Here is an 18,280-nt window from a genome sequence, read left to right as displayed (position 1 = left end):
GTAGCGGTGAACATTGGTTTAAGCAGTTTCGTTTCGTTCTTTCCAGTGGAAATGCTGGAGCCTAATTCGGAACTCAGGGAACTCGTCGAGAATCGTGCCATGCCTCAAGTGCGCAACCTTGTCGTTCCCCTACCTGAGGGATACAGTAAGTGCTCACCGCGGCTCTAACGCGAGACGAGTGCGAGAAACGGTCCTTCTCGCAGACGCGTCGGTGCGGCTACTGCTGCCACCGGGACTGCGCGACGAGGAGGTGCTCAAGTACCCGTTCCTTGTGCACGTCTACGGGGGTCCCGGGTCCCAGCAGGTGACGGAACTCTTCCGCATCAACTGGGGCCACTACTTGGCCAGCCGCAAGGGAATTGTCTATGGCCTCGTTGATGGCCGCGGCTCGGGACTCCAGGGCGACCGGCGGCTGCACCAAGTCTACCGCCGCCTGGGCACCGTGGAAGTCGAAGACCAGCTCAGGGTCGCCAGGTAACGCAATACGGCTGAAACTACGCGCCTTTGCCAAAAGCTCCGAATTCAATATATATGCTGCGGTAAAGATACTGCATAACTCTTGACATACAAGTGATATCTTTTTTCATATAATTGTTTAGGCAACAAGTAGCTGCAGCAAATTTGAAATGTTCGGTTCGGTCTACTCTAATGCCAATTCTTCGTATGACTCTCTTTTTTTTTTTTTTTGCAAAATCACTGAACTATATGAGTACCACTTTTTCATAGCGAGTGTGGAAAAGTGTAAAAAGAAAGTAAGAATAACGTGGTTTAAGTATGGTTAACTGAAAAAGAACAAAAAGAAGGGAAACACTCACTCTGACGAATTTCTAAAGCGAAAAGATCGAAAAGACTTTTCGGTGAAATTAAGAAGCTTCGAAATAAGTTAAACGCTCAGATGAAAAATGACCGTATTGCTTTTTATACCAAAAAATTGCAAATGGCTCTTACGACCCAAGAAAACCTCGTGCACATTTAACACTCTACTACGACCAACCCGAACTAGTGTTTCATGTGAAATAAATAGTGACGAACAACCACGTGGCACAAAACTGATTACTTTAATAACATTTTTTTATAGCCTGCGTCATTCAGCTTACCATGTGTTGAAGATTAGTCATGCTGTATAACTTGTAGGGATGGGCGGACATTCGGGCGCATCGAATATGCGAACGAATATTACAGTATTCGAATTTGCTTCGAATCGAATTTAGTTTATTCGAAATTTCTAAATTCGAAATGAACGAACGTATGTAGTGCCGTGAGCAAAAGTATACGGACCACGGGAGCGCGTGCCGAAGTTGCGGTTTGCGCCATCTAGTGGCGAGCTGTCTGTTATCGAGAGCATTGCTCTGGCGATTGCGCTGCCAGACCTATCCTCTCGACTGCAGACGGTTGGCCACTAGATAGCGCAGAGCGCAACTTCGGCACGCGCTCCTGTGGTCCGTATACTTTTCCTCTTGGCAGTACATATGAGCGCACATAACCCTCGATAAAGGTGGTTTCACTGTAGCGTGCAAGTGCTATGCCGTGAAACCGCCTATCCAGGGGAAATCCGCACTGCCGCGAAGCCACACTTCAAGGTTAAATGTACATATTACCTTCACCCCAATTAATTCTTTTTTAAGTTTAAAAGCGTGCTCTGCGGGCTTATATGTGCTAAGTATAGTAATCCTTAAAACGTAACGTATTGTACCAGTTATAACTTGCACCCTACTGCTATACAAACCTTGCTACTATTCAAAATCGCTTCCACTTCACTTCGAACCAAGAAGTTCCATTCACACATGCCTAGTTCAAATTCTTTAAAATATTGTGCTAGTTGAGCCATGACAAAAAATGCCCATTTTTCTTAATAATATGTCATATATACTATTCTACTTATTCGATTCGATATTATTCGACCAAATCACTATTCGCTTCGAATCCGCTTCGAACCTCAAACTTACTATTTGCCCATCCCTATGTACAAGTATACACAATTTCCCTTTAGCGTACCTGACCGAACGAACCAAGTTTATCAAACAATCTGTGATCTGGTAAACAGCTACTCTTGAAGCTTTGACGGCATTCAAGTACATCCATTCAAATCAGTCGCAAGGCTAATATATGCAGCTATTTTAACACGAAAGTGTTTTATGCCGGGGTCCACCACGGCTCCACTGACGCATTTCCGTCACGGATATAACGTTGTAAAATATAAAGACTAACATATGGCAAAGAAAAAACGTAGTAGAAAAGGTGCCATCACCTGAAATCGAACTTACGACCCCCTCGATCCCCAGCGCGAAACGACTCCGCCACAAGCGGCACGCTCTTCGTTATACTAACGGCGTGCTATTTATATACACCATTTGCCAGTGGCGGTACTCGGAGATCAGGGTACATCGGCGTGTTTTCGTTATCACTAGCGAGATGGCGCGAAGGGCTCGTAGAGCGCGCTTTAAATGCCGCCCCCCGCGTTGAGATGAGCGTGTGCCTGCGTGTGCCTCTGCAGGGCGTGGTCGCTCCTGCGCGCGCTTATCTTGTACGTCTTGCGCTCTCACCGCAAGTTTGCGTTCAAGTTACAGAGAGCACGAAGGTCATTTCGCTCACTGCAGCGGCCGCTTTTGCGAAAGGAGCGCGCTGCTGAAAAACAAATAAGTTACAACTGTGACAGTTCGCACCCATCCTGTGTATACTTGTGCGTTCGTTTCGTGCGTCCTCCTTTGTATTTGACCAGCGCGCTTTAACTGTCGCGCTGTGACAGTTGTTAGATCGCGCTCATCCTGTGTATGTTCGTTCCGTGCGAGCTTTCTGCTTGAGCAACGCGTCGGAAGTTTCGAGCTGCTTGCCGCTCTTCGCGTGACATTACAACTTGTTGCTATAGCATTCATTCCTTCGCCCTCGGGGCGAAACAATGCACAACAAACGCTCAACTACGTCTGTGAAGACACGTTTTACTTTCGTGTTATACCGATTCCTATGACAGAGGGATCAACCATGTTTTTTTTCATATAGCCAACAATGTGTCTTCTAACGGAATGTTTTCTGAAAAAAAAATGATATTGGTAGTGTCTCCGTTCTGTGTACAGGTGGTGCTGTTAATTGCATTAGCAACAACCAACCAATTTCCGTACTCTCTGTTTTCTCGAAGGTAACTGAAAAGGCTTTAAGTGCTGGGATAAAAAGACAGATTGATAAATTTAACCTACTATCGGCGATTGAGTATGGACTTTAAAAAAAAGTTAATACATTGATTTAGTTCTAATAGGCATTCGCGAGACACAAGTTCTGCAAGGTTTTAGTACGGGGTCTGGCAGCAAACTTTGGGCACGCACTTTAATTATGTTCTTGAAGCTTTCGGCGAAATGTGTGCGATTCCTAAGCCGAACTTCTCGAGACGAGCATGCATGTCCACAACACCGTGGTCCACAAGTCGTCAAGTGGTGGCACTCCAACGTTCTGGGGAACGAGAGATGAGAGCGTGTGAGAAAGAGATAGAAAGATAACGCATGCGATTTCGTTTGTGAATTTTCCTTTCTCGGGCTATCTGATGCTTTTGGTATCAGCTCGGGAGTGGCAGTAATATTAACCGTCTTTCTTGTTTGGTCCGCAGGCACCTCAAGAACGAGATGTCGTTTATCAGCAACGACCACACGGCCATCTGGGGCTGGTCATATGGCGGCTACGTATCGGCCATGGCGCTGGCCAACGGTGGCCCGGGCAACAACGGCAACGACACGCCGCATGAAGGCGGCTCGGCTGTCTTCCAGTGCGCCATCTCGGTGGCACCAGTCAGCAACTGGCTGTACTACGACTCCGCGTACACGGAGCGCTACATGGGGCTGCCGCGCGACAACCTAGCCGGATACGAGCGTGCAGACCTCACACGCGCCGCCGCCAGGCTCAAGGGAAAAAAGTTCCTGCTCGTGCACGGCACAGCCGATGGTCAGTACCTTTGACCAGGGCTTAGTGTATCGCGCAGTCACACCTTAATTCCAAATCACTACACTGGTCTCTAGAATACGTTCGCGCCATCTGCTGAAGTATCCTAGTTGGAGACGTCAATGGCAAGCATCTTAGCCACTCGCTGTGCGTCTTGATCAAAGGGGAGCCCGAATCATGTGCTGAAAACAGCCCGCCTGCCATGCTTCAGCCGTGGCTGGGCCAGACGCGGACGGTGGCCTCACGTTATACGTCAGACATCATGCTGCGCGATTGCGATCATAGCGGTTTGTGTCTGGTAGGCACGATCTTGCCGTAGCTTTTGAGCAGTGATAACCGGTTCTTTTTTATCATAAAGAGATTTAGAATTGGGTACGCAGGCATTGCGTTCTTTGGGTACGCACGCTATCTTCGAAAGATTACACGCGTAACCAACGGGTTTAAGTTTGGCGTATGCGCATTGGTGACAACGCAAGGCGATTGCGTACGCGAAGCTTTATGGTACCCTGTTCTAAAATTGACTTTTGTTAACGGCCAGCGTTACATTTACGTTGGCTAACTGAATTGGAACGATGGCGCTTGTTCCCGAGTGCAGGTGTACGTTTGCGCGATCGCCTCGTTACAACAACAAAAAAAAAAAAAGGTCACTCGAACGGAACGTACACTTTCTCTGCACAGCTCCTCCAATTGAATAGCCAGCAGTCCCCGACCACAAACAGCTTCGAAGGAAGCTGCAACGACAACTGTTAACGCCGTTTTCGCTATATGCGTTTATTCATCAAACAGCGTGGCCTGGCAGGCCGCACCTTGCGCGTTTTGTTGAAGCCGCAGATATACCTCATCAGTTAAACTAAGGCATGAGAGGAGGCCAAACTGCGTCCCGTGAGCTGCATGCCGCACTTCTCCGCAACTCTCAGTCGGTTTGCTCGGCCAAGCAGTCGACTGCGATATTGCGCAATATTACGCTGGCTATTGCTGAAGTGGGCATTTTTCGCGAGCTCGCGGATCGATTGTTCTCGCTAACTGTTTCGTAGTGGCAGAACACAATATTCAAATGGAAGCCAAAAGCATGATGTGGTCTTCCGCGTTTCACGGCGGTTCCTGGGCGGTATCCTAAACTCTTCTGTGACTTGTAAATGTACCCATAGATTGCACCTTTCCCTAAAGGCTCTTCGATGGTTGTCAGTCTCCACAACAAAGGTGCGTGCCGGATGCACACAGCAGTAGCCGTATGCATACGTTGCGCAGCGAAAAGCGTGAGATACTTGTAAGGGGAACAGCGCGCAAAGACGAAAGACGAAGAACAGTGCCCAACAACAGCGCTGACCGACGATGGAAGCGTTTATTAGGAAGGAACAGCTATATAAATATCTAGAAAAGAACTGTACATCGCTGCACATGAGCAGGGAAGCATGAAAAATTATTATAGATAGTTGAGACTATATACGTGTCACCGTAAGTGTTGTTGTTGTTAAGATATATTAATTCAGCACGATACAACGCTACAGACGGAGACGCGTGACGACTGTTGTATGAGACTGCGGCGGCTTCAAAGACGTCGCGTGCACTAGCGTAACTGCAGCGTCTGAGAAACACGCACTGTTAAAAGTCAGGCCCATGAGCACGGCACACGTCACAGTCCTTGCAATGTAAGGCCAAGTAGCTGCCATTTTCTGAGCGATGACTGCAGGCGTGCTCTCGCACGGTGTGTGACCGGGCTAGTTGGTATTCCATAGTGACGTGAACAGCGCGTATAATACACAGGGACGAAGAACGGACGAGGACTAGTGCACTCGCAAGCGGTCATTTAGGTAACGTCTAGTCTGGCCGGTGAGATACGGTGATTTTAGATTTGTGCCATCAAGAAAGTTATATCAAACCTGCGGTTTACCAGCAGAAGCCGCAAACAAGCTTAGCAGATAAGCGGTCTTCACCGTTGATGTCTTACTAGGCATGCGGACAAAGAGCGGCGTGTTCCGAGTTTGTGTTATATTTAATGCCTTGCGAGTGAGGACGCACACCCTTATGTGATTTCATAAATGCATGAATTCTTTACATTTTGCACTTTCATTTCTCTTTATTTCGTAATTACTACACTTCAACCAAAAACTTCAAATAACGCCCCTAAGTTTGTTTTTTTTTTTTTTCGCTTCGTGATCGGTTGGATTCATAGGGTTATATCTAACAGAAACGGTCCCTTCGATTGATTCTCATTCTTATTGTCTTTCTCTCTCCATTTATTTTTTTAATCAAGATACTCTGTGATTGCTCAAAGTATATGCTGAAAGAAGTTAACGCAGTGTTTTGATAAAAGGCTTTCTTCTCTCTCTCTCTTTCAGATAATGTTCACTTCCAGCACTCTATGATGCTTGCCAAGGAACTGATCAAGAAGGGGGTTATTTACAAAACTCAGGTAAGCAGGACTCACAATATAATGCTTGAGGGATCAGGGTGACAATGTTAATTAGGGAAAGGTAAATAAAGAATTCAACAGATTCGTATTCCACGCAAAAAAAAAAAATGGCTGATCCCTCTGTCATAGGAATCGGTATAACACGAAAGTGAAACGTGTCTTCACAGAGATAGTTGAGCGTTTATTGTGCATTGTTTCGCCACAACGGCGAAGCAATGCATGCGATAGCAACGAATTGGAATGTCACGCGAAGAACGGCAAGCAGCTCGAAACTTACAGCGTGCTGCTCAAACACAAAGGACGCACGAAACGAACACACACGGACAAGCGCGAACTGTCACAGTTGTGACTTTGGGTTTGAGCAGCGCGCTCCTTTAGCAAACGCGGCCGCTAAAGCGAGCGAAGTGACCTTCGTTCACTCTGCAACTTGCTGTGAAAGCATAAGACGTACAAACCGCCCCCATCACGAGATAAGCGCGCGCACGGGCGACCACGCCCTGTAGAGCAAAATACGGGTGGGGGCGCGCGCACATCGCAACGAGCGGGGCGACGACCTTTAAAGCGCGCCCTTCGCGCTCTTCGCGCCATCTCGCTGGTGATAACGAAAACAAGTGCCTCCGAGCTCTGCGTACCACCAGCGGTAAATGGCGCATATAAATAGCTCGCCGTTATTGTGCTGATGAACGTAGGCTTTGTGGCCGAGTCGCTTCGCGCCGCGTGCTGCGGAGCGATGGGTCGTGGGTTCGATTCCCGGCGACGGAACCTTTTTTTTTGTAGTTTTTTCTTTGTCGTCTGTTAGTGTATATTTTACAGCGTCATATCCGTGACGGAAATCCACACTACAGTAGTTCCCCTACTTGTTGCGCATGCGTGAACTAACGAGACATTGTTAGATATTAGAACAAAGAAGAGTTCAGGATGACCCATGTTATTGTACAAACGCACAATACTAGGGGGTACTTAAAAGTAACAGGAATGGCGCAAGATGAAAGGGGCATACTGCACCTTCAAATCGTGTCATGGAAGGCAGAGTGAATTCCTCCACAGACACGGGGATCGTTTGGTCGTCATGGATAGCCACCACTCATAACACCACAGCTTGTACGAGCAGCGTCACCCTGCTGCAGTGCTCGAGCAAGGCGAATGCAACTACGCGTTTAAAAAAAAAAGGGGGGGGGGAGCAGATGTACTTCGCTGGACCATATACAACATGCATGCTTCCTTTAGAGGGGCACTTGTCACTGATGCTTCAATACCGCAATTCTGTTGTACGTGGATTGTGGCACTTGAACTAACGTTGCAAAATTGGTAATCTTGATAGCAGCATTCTTTCACACTGAAGTGGGTCATACGTGATTAGCCAAATTGTTGATTCGCTCACAGAAGCTCGAGGTCAACAGAATTCACTGTGGATAATATTGTTGAAAATGTGCACCCAGAAAGCAATTTTTCTCATAACTGGACGTTTCGTGGGCTATGTTTACATAATTGCTGCGATTGTATAAAAGAGCTGATTACAGCGTTCAGGAAGTGTGGCCGTCCTCTTCTCGAATTTCGTCCCCATCACAATGTATGCTCCCTGTCCAAGAATCCGACCCACTTGTCAGCTGCATGTCATGCAACGGCGATAGTTATCAGTAGAGACCGGAACTTCAGGCAAAATGCCTATTTTTTCCTGGAGTCCGTTTCGAGCCTATTTAACATATAAGCACGAACTAAGGGAAGGGAAACATTTTAATCAAACATTTATTGTGCCTATAAGTGCCCATTTCGAGCTTCGTGCCTATATCAGCTTTTCAGCGCCTAAAAACGCCTTTTCGCGTTCGTCGAGTACACATTTTGCTTAAATGAGCTGTTCATACGGAGGAAAACAAGAAGCATTTAGTGTGGCGATATTAACTTCAACAGTCGCATAGCGCGCTAGTTATGTTTTTTTTTTGTTTACGTTTTTAGCTCCTGTTAAGGCGCGATTACAGTGCGGCTTAGGGTAGACGCGCGCATGCGCTTCGTCACGTCAGCGAAAACAGACCTAGTTCGACGCACTGCCACAGCCAACGTATAACTGGACTCGGCCGATGTGCTCCGACGCATGTGACGCTCGCCAACGCGCCGATAACGTCGGTCTATCAACGCGCCTTTACGTGAGCGGGGCTAGAGTGTATCCCAGCGAGGTAAAGCGAGGCTAGCCTAGCGCTAGTGGGCCCCCTTAAAAGATCTCCGTCGCTTGGTTCGAGAAGCACGGCTAGCACGGCGGTTGCGTGAGCGAGGCTAGGCTAGCGCTAGTGTTCCCTCCCTCTCCCCCTTGAAGATCTCCGTCGCTTGGTTCGAGAGTAGTGCACCTCGGCGGTTGCGTGAGGGAGGCTAGAGTCTACTCTAGCAAGCCAAAGCTGAGCTACGCTTGCGCTGCAGCCTACAGCCTACGCGTCAGTTTCGTTGGCATTTGTGTTCATAACTGCAGCTGTCGGTAGTCTGCCGAGCAATGCCGAAGAAAAAGACGCCGAAAAGTGTCCTTGTCAGGCAATGGACCAGTGGATTGCAGTGCTACTTCGTCGATGAAGAAACGGTATTTTGCCATCCATGTGGAAAGCAGGTGAGAAGACATTGCAAAGATCAATATGTTGCGTTTGACGTCCACTCTGAAACACGCATTGGCATAAAGCTCCCAACATTGCTTACGCAACTGCCAATTCGAATAACCCCTGAACCTGCGCAAATAAGATGCATTTTTGGTGACTTCACGGGCACTCAGATTCATTGTTTTGTTATTTTTATATCCGCATCTGTCAACTCGCATGCAACAGGAAATGTGCGGAGCATTCTCGGTCGGATACAGGTATAAGCATTTCGATTTTAAAATGCACGCTCGGGCTCGTGTTATCTAACTTCGCCATTTCCACAGAGTTTTTCGACAGCCGCAAGGAAATGTACAAGCGCAAGTGCACTAAAGAAGTTCCACGTATCCAACGCACCTTCCTAGTGCAATTCGCTCTTTTATTCTCGCAGGTACCATGTGAAAAAAAGGTATCATCTGGAGCAGCGTGAGAAAACAACGTTGCATTAAGCGAACGCTCTGCGCAACCAACCATCAACGTCGAGGCAGTCGTTCTTGTCTGAAGCTTTTGCTGAAGGAAAGAGAAGTGAATTCAGCGCAGACTTATGCGAAGCATTGGTCGCTGCTAACATCCCTTGGGCGAAGATCGAAAACAAGACATTCAAGAATTTTTTGCAAAAGTACTGCAACCAGAATATACCATTAGAGTCCACTCTTCGAGGACACGTTAGCAAAAATCAGACGAGAACTCGGTGAATCATGCATATGGATTTCAGTGGACGAGACAACAGATGCGACCGGACGATTACTTGGACATTTTGTAGTTGGAAAGCTGGATGCAAAAGAGAAAACAACGCCTTTCTTGGTATGCTCGAAACAACTGGAAAAAACGAGCGGTGATACCATCGCCTACTTTGTGAACTCGTCCTTGAGGGTACTGTACCCCTCCGGATCCCACGACGACAGAGTACTGCTGCTCTACACAGATGCTGCAGCTTATATGCACAAGGCTGCTGCACTTCTCAAGGTCTTTTATCCAGAATTATTGCATGTCACATGGGCTTCATCGGGTCTGTGAAGAGCTGAGAAAGTCGTTCAGTTCTGTTAACGAATAGCCGCAGGCAAGGCAGTGTTCCTTAAGGCGCCTTCGCGCGTTCGTGCCTTTAAAGAGCAGTTGCCGGATGTGCCTCTTCCACCGGAGCCCGTTGTTACCCGCTGGGGAACTTGGCTGAAGGCAGTGGACTACTACAACAAACACTTCGCTGGTGTTAAGGCTGTTATTAACAGCTTTGCAGCGGACGAGAGCATCGCCGTGAGAAGAGCCCAGACTGTTCTACACCACGATACACTTGAATCTGACTTGGCCTATTTGTGAGCTCATTTTACTTTCCTTGCAGAAAGCATACAGAAACTTGAAAGTTCGGGCGCCGTTCTGACTCAGAGTGTTGAGCTAATTTTGGACGTACAGGAAAGGTTCGCCACCGTCCCCAATGGACCTGTCGCTGACAGGGTCACCTCGAAGCTTAAATCTGTCTTGGACAAGAATCCCGGATTTTATGTGCTAAAACAAGTGTCTAATGTTCTGAGCGGTGCCGATTCGAAGATTCCAGATGAAATTAGAGCATCGAAAGTGCCGGACTACAAGTACGCTCCACTAACTTCAGTGGACGTCGAGCGTTCTTTTTTCCGCATACAAACAAATACTGACTGAAAGAAGGCACAACTTCAAGCCTGAAAACCTTGAGATGGTGCTGGTTTGCCACTGCTTTCATAGCCTTTCTCACAGTGTCCAGTCACCGTAGCTTTTACCTAAATCTGTTCAAATGGTTATTCTTCTCCTAATTCTTTTCATGAAAAAAATGAAATTAACTTTCCCAAAGCACAGGATTTGCCTGCTCTGTTTGTTAGAAGGAAGATTTGTCCTGAAACACGCTGCTGAAGTAATTATGAATTCTGCCTATATATGCTTAAACGATAGTTTTAAACGCCTATATATGCCTAAATGACAGTATTTAGGGCCTGAAGGAAAGAAGTGTTAATTTCTAAGGGCTCGTTTTCTTTGTTATACACAATATTAATGAGCACTAACAGCCTATTATACGCGCCTAAAACCTTGTTTTTTCGTGCCTGAACTTCCGGTCTCTAGTTATCAGTTCCCTCCGCTCCAGCGAGAGATCGAAAGGAAGCTCGAAGACGACTCATGAGATCCTCATACGCAAACGAGCCGCATGTTTCAGAAATCGTGTCGACGCTGGTTAGCGTGGTTCCTTTTATCGACCTCAAAACTTGGCATATGTTCATGTTACAATATATTAATCTTTCATTTAATTACAGTGGTGATTTAGGAAAATCAACAGCCATGGTGACAGGGGGCTTGCAGCTTTCCAAACAGAAAAAATCGCTCGTCACTCTCTATGACGCCACTGACTGTTCTTTGCCTGAAGGTATAACACGCGCCGACTAAATTTAGAGCTTTTCAAGCATTTCCTGCATTGTGTACCAAAGTCTCAAGGAGAATAACGAGGCAACATCTAGGGACGTTTTCACCACACCCGTCGTATGAACAAATGTAGAAAAATTTGTCGGACTTCCACTTTATTATTGCTATCATTTCGCAGGTGGCAGCCTGTTGAATACAAAGTTCGCCGACGAAAACGGTCCGCCGCAGCCTAACTCGCGACGCACCATTGAGTACACGAGAAAAAGACATATTAGCTATCTCTATGATCTGTACAAAGCGCGCTGGCATACGAGCGAGGGTCAGTTGGCGTGTGACGGATGTGCGGCAGTACATAACAATGAGCTCTCAAACTTCCTTTCCAACAGCGGCGTCGGGAAGCAAAGTTTCCAGTAGCGCATGCTGAGATTTTGCACCAGTGAATTCGTCACTTACGTTGATGCATATGTATCGAGTTTCTGATCTAACTGGGCACTTCCGTGTCGCAACGTAGAAGCCAGTGGCGTAGGCAGGAATTTGCTTCTGTAGGGGCACGTCCTTGATCTGAAGTGGGGGCCGGGCAGGCAAGAGTGGTCGAGTGTGATCTTGTGTTTTGTATCCCATTTCGGGAGGGGCACATCCCGGTGTGCCACCTCCTGGCTACGACACTGGTAGAAGCGCACGGCCATGAAGAGAGCTGTGCTGGACGCACTGGGGGCAAGCAAACGTTGATGTAGGCGTGCATATGTCATAATTAAAAAAATCTGCTACCATTTTCGTGGCTGCTCTACCTGATGGCGACGGCACGATTTGGCTGCGCATTCAAACTGGAGTAGCGCCTCCTGGCCAACGCATGTTCCCATACAAGGAAGGTATTCTAGAACGAACACTTTAAAAGATGCAATCACTTGTTCCAAGTTACCGCCCCGGGCTGCTGGCTCTTAGTGCATCGTTTGTGCAATGGGCTGTCTGCTTTACGCTTGTGTCACATGAAACGCCTCCTGCCACGTGCAACATTCAACACTTCGTTCGGTACCCTCATCTTTTAAAAAAGTGACAGTGCCTTTGGGTAACGCTATGGAGAGCACAGGCGAAAGCCTATGCTCTCAAGAAACACTCTTTATTTTGACGTTCTGAAAGTAAACGTTCTAAAAGAAGACCCCACCCCCTTGAAGCTTTCTGTGCTTCACACAGTGTTGCACAACTTTCCGGATCGGTGGGCCTTTGACATAACGACGATATGATGTGATGACGCCGTGCGACACCTTGCTCTTAGCATTGTTTGATGTGTCTGTGAGGTCATGTGACCGTACCTTTCGTGTTCACGCCTCCGACAGTCGCCAAAGCCGGACACCGGACTTTTCTTTTTTTACTCATTAGACATAATGTTTTCGCCTTAATAAGCACTGATATGTGAAAACGCAAACCAGCATTCTCGAAGTCGCATAGGGAGAGGTAACAGTAAAAAATTTTTGCGATCTACAAGTGTGTGCATTCACAGCGGCGCTTCCAAGACTGTGCATGAAGTAATGTAAATGGTGAGTTAAGGTGTGTGCTTATTAAAATGCCCTTGAAAGGGACATATTACTTCATATTTTAGAATTGCGGTGTTTGTCCTAAGGAGCAACTATATGAAGGGCTCGCAAAACGCTCACGCAAGCTTAGGCGAAATTCGCAGATTCGTTGGCCTGTGTCCTGTCTTCGCTGCTATGGTGTTGCGCTGTGTGCTAAGCTTGATGTCGCGGGATCAAATACCGGTTGCAGCGACCGCATTTAGACGGGGGCGAAATGCAAAAGCCCCCGTGTAGCGTGTGCTGGGTGTATACGGTAAAGAACCCGTGGCGGTCAAAATTATTCCGGAGTCCCCCGCTATGGCGTGCCTCATAATCAGATCGTGGTTTTAACGCGTAAAACCCCAGAATTTAATTACTGCTTGCGCCTGTATGTTGCAATAGCGTGACTGTTCGTCGTTTCAAAGTCTACAGTTGTCTTCTGTAAATGTGATGGTTTTACTCGAGCAATTCCTGTTTTCTTTATTAGGTGTACCCGGACGAAAAGCACGGCCTGAGCCACGTCACTTCACATCTGTACAATGCCATGGAAGACTTCATTGACGACTGCTTTGAGGGCTCTGACCACACTGTGGAAGAAGTTGGCCTGATGCAAGTGAAGGCCTCGTGATAGTCTCTACACTGCACAGCACCGGGGCGTCTCTTCTATAGGACCACCCTGACAACAAAAGCATGACTTTCAATCATTGCGTACGCTGGCCAACACTTAGCCAAAGGATGTGAAAAAAGAAGCACCCGTTGCTGCACCGGACACCTCTGGCCGCAACGCAACCACCGAATGCCTTGGCGCTCACGCTTCCCTGATCGGACAACTACAGCACAGAGCTGTCACGGCTGAAACTGTCACCTCGACTGCCGCAGCAGTAACGAAACGCTAGTCATGCAGCGTCACTTCAGCTGCCGAGCTAATGTTATGTCCGGCACAAAAATCACTTTGCTAAAGATACTCGTTTTTCTGTGCTAGTCTTCTCGTAGATGTAGCTGGGCAGAAGGAAAAGTCTTATGGTGCAGCCAACATGTGCTCCTCCCGATGTCACATGCTCTTTCCCGTATACATTGCATGCTGAATTCTTCTCAACTTATTGATTGCTGGTACTGGTGCTGCTTAAATTGAAGGCGTTCTGCCGAACGACTTCGTGTGAGAGGGTGTCACAGGCTCTGAGAGCCCGCCTTTCAAAAAAGACAAAGAAGGTGTTCAGTGCTCAGAGATTGTGCATGCAAATGTTAAGGACTGAACGCTGTCCTCTTATCAGCTTTCCATCGTCACTTCTGTGCGGGTTACAAGCTTTCGAACGATCATGGGTGCCCAGTAATATTGCTAATCGTATGTTGTGTAAACTTGAAGGGTGTTAGAGACGTGTTACGTACCAAATCACAGAACGAGAATGCGTATGCGCCTAAGCGCAATTTACTTAGGCATAATATTAATAGCGCCTATGTCTAACCGCTTATTATCCTTAATCAAGAATAAGCTTAACGTTCTTAGGCTATACTGATAATTTAGAACTTGTATGACAGCATGCAGTCAAAAGCATGTATTTGAAAACAAATGTCTCATCTCGCTCGCCCTTCGAAGTTGAGAAGTTACTCAAAATTATCTTTGTCCGGTCCGTATTTAATCGTTTAATTCGTACCCCTACTAATTGACGGATGATGGAACGCAGTAAGAGCAGCAGAAGACGCCCTGCGGCGAATAACCAAACTTTTTTCAGCATTCGTGTACAGGAAAGCTCCCACTCACACTCAAGAGTCATATCTGCACATTTGCATCTCTGACCAGTTCTTTTTTTTGTTTTGTTTTTTAGATATATGAATGAACGATAGAGATGCATGCATATAATATAATCATTTTTATCACTAGCATATATTTCCATTAGACCTTCATGTATATAGACATCACAAACTTAACGACTTGCTCTATCTTTGATCTATTCTATAGTTTATGCCCACGGTTAGGATTTTTCAGCATTTTACAAGAAGCTTGTCAAGAGAAATGTACATAGCGATTATCAATAGCTGACGTAGGAAGCAAGCCCAACCCTCTAGTTGCCATACTTTGGCACTGAAATGATTACTGACCAGTTTCTAATCAATTATCTGTTAGCGTCAGTGTTGCCCTTTTCCTTTGTGCACACTGTGTTTTAAATATGACGACGAGACCATTCAAATCACGCTTGCGTTTTCCTCTCTCGTTCTTTGTGCTCGATGTGTGGCAAAGGTCGCTTCTTATTTCACTCTGATTTTCCCACTGTATAGAAACCCACCTCAAGCACTCTTCACAATGGATATAAGTCCAATGTGGGTTTTTACGTATAAGCTTTTGCTTTAAGGTGTGAGTGACTCTGGCCCTGCTCACGGAATAAGGGGACTTTCTTTCGCAAAAAAAGAAAAAGAGAGAAAGAAAAGGAAGGAAATTCCGACGAATGGATTTTCTACGCATCTAGCGGTAAGCAGACATGCTAAAAATAGCGAAGTTCTTGCTTTCTCTCTCTTTTTTTATGATATAATGACAAGCGCTACGTTAACTAGCTCCGAATAAGTCCGAAACTCTTCAGGTTTTCGAAAAGGCGTAGGTGAAACGTCAACGCGCATGTGTTTCCGCGATTTCTTTTTTATTGTTTGTCTTTTTTTAAGAAATCATCGACGTGTGGTATATTCATTGGAGCGTTTCAGCATGCATGTAGTGGCACTTACACATCACCTGGATTTATATGTCGGGTTGAGGATTGTTTTGCAGATGGCTGGTATTTTTAGCGAGTCTTACTTCCGGTATTTTTTAGCTCCCTCCTTATAGAAAGTGTTTTAAAATATTTTCGTGTCATGTAGGATTGAAAATTCTCACAGGACCTTTTGTGTGCAAATCGCATTTTTTGTGAGCGTATATTTTTTTGTCTCACCTTATATTCATTTGAATTAGCGTATTTGTCCAGGAATTTGTCTAAGGCGACGAAAGGGCGTTGTTGTAATGTGTAATTTTCGTGTTTTGTACGTGCCACCAACATTCTATTTAACCAGGTTTGAGTCTTCATTTCTTGTGCACGTAACGCTGCTTCTAAATTTTCTCCATTTACCGCACGCACTAATGACTTTATCTGATTGGCAAAATGTGCACTGCTAAACTTCATAAAATGCGCGCGAGACGACGACGCATCGAGAATCTACCCGCATTTTTTCTTTTCTCGATCCGCTGTTTGAAGGATGTGCTGCTCGATATAGGAAAGGCAAATGCCGCGTTAAACTTGGCCGCGCAGATGGACGATCATGTATTGGTGCACTTCGTGCGACGTTTTAGTGCGCCTCGTGCAACGCAGCCATTTCATTCAGTGCCAGAGCAACTGTGATGTGGAAGCAATTGCTGATATATGTGATACATTATTCTTCTTTCTCTCTTGACTTTTTTATGTTCTAGGATATATTTAATGTGTACATAGCCTCTCACTAGAAGACACGACTGACAGCCACTTGTTTCGTCGACATCTATGCAGCAGTGTAGTGTGTACAACACAAGGCTGTCAACACGGGGGAAGCTCTCGTCTGCAAGGAACTGGCGGGCCAATTCCTTTCTCTCACCCTTCCCGAAGGTCAAGCACAACCCCCCCATAGCCGCTTGCCCTTCACGTTTTTCACTTGCCAGGACTAAGCCCCGTTCATTTCGCGCAGGAAAAGCAAGTCAGGAAGCAAGGGTTGCCTGCGAGCGTAGGCCTTTTGTTGACGCTTTTCTAGGATGCTCCCCTTTCGAGTGCCGCGGTCCATGCTTAGCGCGAAGCCCCCTTCCCCTCCGCCCCCGGCTCCGCTTCCCATCGCAGAAGCTGTTCCGCGCACCATCTGCGGCCTCCTCCTCCGTTTGTAATAAAATCGCCTAGCGTTCTCATTACTGATAGCGGTCGAAGCCTTTCACTGTCGAGCTAGCGGTCCCTTCTTCGGGGCTCTGACCTAGGGTGCCTAGGGCAGCAGATGTATACAGCAGTTATGTACATAGAGCCTCGTTAAGGCCTCCGGTCTAGCGTCCCAATGTTTTCACTTGTCAGGCTGCTGTCGCCGACAGTCGGGCCCGTTCGAAGAAATCATACTCACGAAATACTCTCGGTACGGACCCTGTAGCTAAGGCCTTGCTCTCGAGGTTTCGTAGACCCTAAGGTGCTCTTCGCTGATAATGATACGCCGGCCCGGCATATAGTGCTCAACGGTCCCAGGGTGCTGTGTGCGCGCTCTACAGGCAAGAATGTGTGCCGGCCGGCACGTCAGAGAAACACGGCAGGACTGAACGAGCTTGACAACAGCTGTCAATTCGCGCTGTGCGCACTTTGCCGCTGCTGCCATCTGCATATCTCAAACCTTACACCCGAGGCAGGAATCGGTGAAAATGAGAAGAAAAAACTCACTTGTTCTTTGATCGTTTCCAATGCTATTATGAAAAAAAAAACAATAAAGACAGAAAAACTCGCGAGAAATATTATCTACGATTATACACAAGCGAGGTTGTAGCTTTGTTATAGCTTATCTCATAAACAAACGTTTATCCACAGGACTTGCCCCCCTGTGGAATCTTATCAAGGCTACATTCTTTAGAATCATGTTACAAGCATTCTCCAGTATACACTTTTCACTAATCCGATATTCCGTAGACATAATACCTTCCATAGCTTCTTGCAACGTACATGCTGCAATTTTCTGTTCAATGGCAGCCAATAGTTGAAAATGCTAGAACATTGAATATAGGTACTAAGCATCCCAGACTAAAGGTACAGCGTCTGCATGGGTGGCTTTGTTATATTCGGCCACCGCGTGCTTTTTCGGAAAGAACCCTTGCACGACACTCAGCATCATTGTTGAGAGCATGAAATAAAGACACCTGGTTGAAAATATTGTGTCCGTGACTCTCTGCTATGTTATAAGGAAACGTGCAGCACCTACAGGTGGCGTAACAGTTCACTGCACCAACGCCCGGCCAGCGCCACGAGTGACCATTTCATTTTCAAATGGCGTGCCACGAACCGTCGTCTCTCCGTCTGCTACGCTCGCGTTGCATGCAAGTGCGTTCGTCAGCGACAAATGTGATAAAATGATTAGGCTTTCAGAAAGTTGGCAGTGCAAAATTCTTTAAGGGCCTCAGACGAAGACAAAGGACAAATTATATGGAATCAGTCATGTCTTCGATGTGACAGAAAGCACGTACGTGCGACGGAGTGTTTTGAAAGGGCGATTCGTGCGGCCGGACAGCCTAAACCTTGAAGCATAGCCCGTCAACATCGATGTTTGTATGCATTCTTTCTTGTCTTTTTGCCAGCTTATTGTTAAGTAAACGATGACATTTGTGTCTGACGTGTGTTAGACAACCCCTTGCGATGGGCGCAAGTAAAATGTACGATCGCTAACTGCACGTG

The 18,280-nt window shown here is 46.7% G+C and overlaps 1 protein-coding gene across 11 annotated transcripts in view; it reads left to right on the top strand.

The window, feature by feature from the left end:
• Positions 1–17,759, top strand: part of LOC119405804 (prolyl endopeptidase FAP) — a 445,209-nt gene extending 427,450 nt beyond the window's left edge. For all 11 annotated transcript variants that reach the window (XM_037672649.2, XM_037672660.2, XM_049418803.1 and 8 more), the window contains 5 exons: positions 47–145; positions 204–474; positions 3,596–3,927; positions 6,264–6,337; positions 13,366–17,759. In XM_037672649.2, the coding sequence (XP_037528577.1) occupies positions 47–145; positions 204–474; positions 3,596–3,927; positions 6,264–6,337; positions 13,366–13,506 (917 nt within the window). In that variant the 3' untranslated portion in view covers positions 13,507–17,759. The remainder of the gene's footprint in view (positions 1–46; positions 146–203; positions 475–3,595; positions 3,928–6,263; positions 6,338–13,365) is intronic.
• Positions 17,760–18,280: the final 521 nt, after the last annotated feature.

This window comes from Rhipicephalus sanguineus, chromosome 1, assembly GCF_013339695.2.
Source record: "Rhipicephalus sanguineus isolate Rsan-2018 chromosome 1, BIME_Rsan_1.4, whole genome shotgun sequence".
Classification (NCBI taxonomy): Eukaryota; Metazoa; Arthropoda; class Arachnida; order Ixodida; family Ixodidae; genus Rhipicephalus; species Rhipicephalus sanguineus.
The sequence above is the reverse complement of the archived record's forward strand: the minus strand, read 5'-3'. Positions and strand labels throughout refer to the sequence as shown.